The sequence below is a fragment of the Orycteropus afer genome, unplaced genomic scaffold (assembly GCF_000298275.1).
Source record: "Orycteropus afer afer isolate SDZICR_OR568_19922 unplaced genomic scaffold, OryAfe1.0 scaffold00181, whole genome shotgun sequence".
NCBI lineage: Eukaryota > Metazoa > Chordata > Mammalia > Tubulidentata > Orycteropodidae > Orycteropus > Orycteropus afer.
In genome coordinates, this window is record NW_006921768.1 from 3,201,014 (window position 1) to 3,207,526 (window position 6,513).

At 36.3% G+C, this 6,513-nt stretch overlaps 1 protein-coding gene across 1 annotated transcript in view; it reads right to left on the reverse strand.

Moving 5' to 3' along the window:
• Positions 1-4,943, reverse strand: part of XKR9 (XK related 9) — a 90,101-nt gene extending 85,158 nt beyond the window's left edge. Inside the window, exon 1 of the mRNA XM_007947344.1 lies at positions 4,672-4,943. Coding sequence (XP_007945535.1) covers positions 4,672-4,943 — 272 coding nt within the window. The remainder of the gene's footprint in view (positions 1-4,671) is intronic.
• Positions 4,944-6,513: the final 1,570 nt, after the last annotated feature.

The following is a 6,513-nucleotide window of genomic DNA, read 5'->3' on the forward strand; positions in this document are numbered from 1 at the left end:
GCTGCACGTGTTCTTCCCTTTTGGTTTTCCAACTCCAGGTCTTTGCACATTTCATTATAGTAGTTGGGTTGGTTTGCTCGAGCTGCTCTTTGAAATCTTCTGTTCAGCTTTTTTATCTTGTCATTTCTTCCATTTGCTTTAGCTACTCTCCATTCAAGGGCAAGTTTCAGAGTCTCTTCGGACATCCATTTTTGTCTTTTCTTCTTTTCTTCCCTTTTTAATGATCTCTTGCTTTTTTTATGGATGATGTCCTTGATGTCATCACACAATTCCTCTGTTTTTCAGTCATTCATGTTCAATGCATCAAATCTGTTCTTTAGATAGTCTCTAAATTCAGGAGGGATACATTCAAGGTCATATTTTGGCTCTCATGGACTTCTTTCAATTGTCTTCAACTTCAACTTGAACTTGCATATGAGCAGTTGATGGTCTGTTCCACAGTCAGCTCCTGGCCTTGTGTTGGCTGAAGATATTGAGCTTTTCTCCATCACCTCCTTCCACAGATGTAGTCAATCTGATTACTGTGTACTCCATCTGGCAAAGTTCATGTGCACATCCACCATTTGTGTTGTTGAAAAAAGGTATTTGCAATGAATAAGTCATTGGTCTTCCAAAATTCTATCATGTGATCTCCAGCATTATTTCTGTCACCAAGGTCAAATTTTCCAGCTACCAGTGATTCTTCATTTCCAAGTTTTGCATTCCAGTCACCAGTGATAATTAACACATCTTTATTGCATGTTTGTTCAATTACAGACTGCAGAATTTGATAAAAATCTTCAATTTCCTCATCTTTGGCTTTGGTGGTTGGTGCACAAATTTGAGTAACAGTAGTATTAACTGGACTTCCTTGTAAGTGTATGGATATTATCCTATCACTGACAGCATTGTACTTCAGGACAGATCTTGAAACATCCTTTGCAATGATGAATTCCATGCCATCTCTCTTCAAATTGTCATTCCCAGCATAGTAGATCATATGGTTGTCTGATTCAAAATGGCCAAAACTGGTCCATCTCAGCTCACTAATGCCTAGGATGTCAACCTTTATGTGTTCCATTTCATTTTTGATAACTTCCAGTTTTCCTAGATTTATACTTCATACATTCCATGTTCCAATTATTAATGTATGCTTGCAGCTGTTTCTCCTCAATTTGAATCATGCCACATCAGCAAATGGAGGTCCCTAAAGCTTTACTTTATCCATATCATTAAGGTTGGTTCTACTCTGATGAAGCAGCTCTTTCCCAGTCATTTTTTGAGTGCATTCTAACCTGAGGGGCCCATCTTCCTGCACTGTATTGGACAATGTTTCCGGGTTATTCATAAAATTGCCCTGTAGCAATGTAGCAGACAGTGTTTCTCTGCTGTTCATAAGGTTTTCCCTGGCCAATTGAGAAGTGGATGGCCTCTTTCTTCTTCCTAGTCTGTCTCAGTCTGTAAGCTGCATTGAAATCTGTGCACTGTGTGCACCCCTGCTGGCGTTCGAAATACTGGTGGCACAGCCTCAAGCCTCACAGCAATGAGCCTGACACCATAGTATGACAGACTGACAGACAACTTCATCTCCCTTAGCCGTTCAAAACCTCTCCGACCTCCCCTTACCTGGATCCTTCCTGGATCCTGCCACTTTGTCATCCCCAGCGTTCCCTCCCTTTCCTGCCTCTGGGGTGGGGCCTGTCTCCCTCCCTCAAATGACGTAGGAACCATTAAAATATGATAGAAGAAAAACATAGAGTCATTGAATCAAAACAACTGGTAAATGTTCAACCATTTCAAGAGGTAGCATATGATGAAGAACTGATAGTACTGAAGAAGTCCAAGCTACACTGAAGGCACTGGTGAAAAACATGGCTATAGGAACCAATGGAAGGAGCTCAGGTGGAGTGGTGAATAAGGCATTTGGCACTAATCAGATCAGCAATTCAACACTACCAGCCTTAGAAACCTAATAGTCAGAATCAACTCAATGACAGTGAGTTTGGTTTGGATTTTTGTTTAGGAATTGACAGAATAGCAATTAAGGTGTTTCTACAAAAAGATGCAGCACTGGAAGTGGTCACTCACCTAGACCAAGAAATTTGGAAGACACCTATCTGGCCAACTGACTGGAAGAGACCCGTATGTATGCCCATTCCAAAGAAAGGTGATCCCACAAAATGTGGAAATTCTCACACATTATCATTACTATCACACACAAGTAAAATTTTGCTGAAGGAAATTCAAAAACGGCAGTAGTACATTGACAGGGAACTGCCAGAAATTCAAGCCAGATTCAGAAGAGAATGTAGAATGAGAGCTACCATTGCTGATGTTAGATGGATTTTGGCTGAGAGAAAAGAATACTAGAAAAGATATTTACCTGTGTCTTATTGACATTTGACAATCCGGATCATAACAAATTATGGATAACTTTGCAAACAATAGGAATTCCAGAAGACTTAATTGTGCTTATAAGGAATGTAAATATAGGCCAAGAGGCAGTTGTTTGAACACATCGAGGGAATACTGCATGGTTTTAAATCAGGAAAGGTGTGAGTCAGGGTTATATCCCTTCACCATACTTATTTAATCTGTATGTTGATCAAATAATCCAAGAAACTGGACTAAATGAAGAACATAGCATCAAGATTGAAGGAAGATTCATTAACAACCTGTGATATGCAGGCGACACAACCATGCCTACTGAAAGTGAAGAAGAATTGAAGCACTTACCGATCAATGAAGATCAAAGACTACAGACTTCAGTATGGAGTACACTTCAACATTAAAAAAAAAAAAAAATCCTCACAACAAGAACAATAAGTAACATCATGATAAATGGAGAAAAGATTGAAGTTGTCAAGAATTTCAATTTACTTGGATCCACAATGAATACCAATAGAGGTTGTTGTTGTTGTTAGGTGCCATCGAGTCATCTCCGACTCATAGTGACCCTATGTACAGAAGAATGAAACACTGCCCAGCCCTGTGCTAGCCCCACAATCCTTGCTATACCTGAGCCCATCCCTGTGTCAATCCATCTTGTTGTGGGCCTTCCCCTTTCTCGTTGACCCTCCACTTTACCAAATATGATATCCTTCTGCAGAGAATGGTCCCTTCTTACAACATGACCAAAGTAGGTGAGACGAAGTCTAGCCATTCTCGCTTCCAAGGAGCATTCCAGCTGCACTTACTCCAGGACAGATTTGTTAGTTCTTTTAGCAGTACACAGTACTTCCAGCTTTCTTCGCCAATACCACATCTCAAAAGCATTGACTCTTCTTCAGTCTTCCTTACTCATTGTCCAGCTCTCACATGCATATGAGGCTATTGAAAATACCATGGCTTGTGTCAGGTGCACCTTCATCTTCAAGGAGATATCTTTGTTCTTCAGCACTTGAAAGAGGTCTTTTGTAGCAGATTTGCCCAGTGCTATATGTCATCTGATGTCCTGACTGCTGCTTCGATTGGTGTTGATTGTGGAATCAAGTAATATGAAATCTTTGACAAATTCAGTCTTTTCTCCATTTATTGTGATGCTGCTTATTGGTCTGGTTGTGAGGATTTTCATTTTCTTTATTTTGAGATGTAATCCATACCACAGCTGTAGTCTTTAATCTTCACCAGTAAGTGCTTCCAGTCATCCTCACTTTCAGCAAGCAAAGTTGTGTCATCAGTGTAGCACAGGTTGTTAATGAGTCTTCCTCCAATCCTGATGCTATGCTCTCCTTCATATATTCTTCCAGCTTCTCAGATTATTTGCTCAGCATACAGAATGAATAGGTATGGTGAAAGGATACAACCCTGACACATTCCCTTCCTGATTTTAAACCATGCATATCACCTTGTTCTGTTCAAACGACAGCCTCCTAATCTATGATAGGTTCCTCATGAGCACAATTAAGTGTTCTGGAATTCCCATTTTTCTTAATATTGTTAAATGGAAACATAATTTGCTGTGTAAACTTTAACTGAAAACATAATAAGATATTATTTTAAAACAAAAACAGGCACTTGCAAACTTCCCTTAAAAAAAAATGTAGCAAAACAGTATGTTATCATCTTTTAATATTTGCCTTTGATATTTATCTTTACTTTTAAGATATATATTGCTTTTGACAGAAAGAAATCCCTTAAGGTAATAATGAAAAGATGATATTAAGTTAGATATACAGAGAATCATAGAATGTTCAGAACTTATTTATGTCCTACATTCTTGAACTATAAAACTAAGTTCTGAACTGCATGATTCTTAAGGTTGCTTTTAATAACCACTTGGCCACTGAATTATTGCAGTAAAAATTTCATTTTGTTAAATCAATGTATAAGTTGCTTAAAAATAATTAAATGTTTTATCAGAGTTGCTAGTGATAGCTGTAACTGCACAACTGAAATATATGTAGATGATAAAAGAGTCACATAGCATAGAAAAAATATATTGTACTTCCCATAAGAAGTGAGTAGATACCAGAAACAGAACCTTACGGTAGGTAAATTAAAACATTCTATTAATGAGACTGGAAAATTCTGATAATGCAGCATTGACTCATCACTTATAATGCGGAGTAAATAACCTTTGTGCTACATGCAAACAGGGGACCTTTGTACATCTGACTGCTCAGACACAGGAAGGTTGATTCTATTTGCATAAAAGAAAAATATTGTTAATGATCAAAAGCGTGTGCTCACCTTGTGAAAACTCCTCCTTGCAAGCAATGAAGTAGAAGAAAACAATCCTGACTTTCTTGGCCTGCTTTCTTTAAGTCAGCCCTGTACCAAGAATAACTAAAACACTGAACTACAAATGTTCCAAAGAGCATGAAGTTTACTGTTAAAACACCAAAAACATGTTGTCCTTCATGGAAAAACTTGACAGACACCCATATGTCCACAATCAAATCAAATATATAGATGAAGATGCCAAGAACTGACATCATAAAATTCCATTTAGTATATTTCATTATGACTCACGATAGCTCTTAGTTATTTACTTTTTCTCTTGTACTAGAAGGAAAAAAGAAGTCACTACAATTAGTGCAACCTTATAAAAGTAAAACTGAATTTTAATTTCTACTCACTAAATCTATTTAAGAATAAATATTATAAAATTGGGACACTGAAGCTAAAGTAACTAATTTAATTTTCTTTTCTAAATCTTGAATGCAGGTCCAGTGCTACCAGGCTTTATTCAATCTTCTGTTTCGTAATGGTCTTCATTGCAGTTGACAACATCTAAAATTAAACATACATACAAGTTTCTAAAAATCTTGAGAATAATATTAAAAACCTTAGAACATGACTTTATCAAAGCCCTCCTTTTTCTAAAAATAATATATTATTACTAAACATAGTACTTACAATAACTCTATAAAGTCTTAGAAATATACCTACTAGGTAACAATTTCTTACACAATACTTATTTGTTTAAAATATAACGTATTCACAAAGATATTTGCCACAGGACCATTTATAATACCAAAAAAAAATTTGAAAACAATCTAAATGTGTCAACATTAGGAAATGGTATGATAAATAATGGAACATTCATATAATGGAATATTAAGAAGCTACTAAAATATATTTAACTGGGCCCGACTACCACTACCTAATGTCCTAATCAGGGTTGCAACAAACAGATACAGATAGAAAGGGAGAAAAATGTGGAGCAGAACATCAAATTCTCAAAGGTCCCAGACTTCCTATGCCCTACGCAACTAGAAGACTCTCTGTGACTATTGTCCTGAGATACTCTTTAAACCCTGAACCGAAACTATTCCTGAAGTAAACTTTTAACCAAATGAAATAGGTTAACTCAAAAAAGTCAAGAATGTCACTCTTGTTGAGTACTGTGTTCTTTTTAAAATTAACTACGTCTAAACCATGGATGAGAAAGTTGGGGGCAAAAAGACAAACTTAATGGGAATGTAACAACCAGAGCAGAGATAATGAGAATATTGACACAAAGTAAAGAATGTAACCAATGTCATTGAAAAATATGTGTATAAACTGCTGAATGGTGCAGGTGCAATAGCTATGAAATTCTTAATATGTTTCGGCCCAGAAATTCCATCTAGTGACCCAGCCTAGAGAAATAACCACAAGTACATGCATACATACTGAATAACTTTTCTATAATAGCAAGGAACTGAAAACTACCTAAATGACAACTGAGAAGTAAAGTTCAATAAATTATGATGTAGCCATACTAAACGCAACCTTCACAAAGAATGAAGTTGCTTTGTATGAACTTATTTTGGAAAATGTCCAAGACCTATTAAGTGAAAAAATCAAGTGCCAGAAAAATATACCACTTATAGTTTTAAATTACATATGGAAAGGGGAATGGAGTGGGAATAGGAGATAAAATGCACCTTTAATCATTGACTCCATATACTTCTATATTGTTTGACTTTTTAAAAATAGATATATACTAATGTAGTCTTCATATAATTTAGTAAAATAAAAACAACAGAAAATAATGATTACAAAATTTTAATGACTGAAGAAAATGTTTTATGTTACTAATGGTAG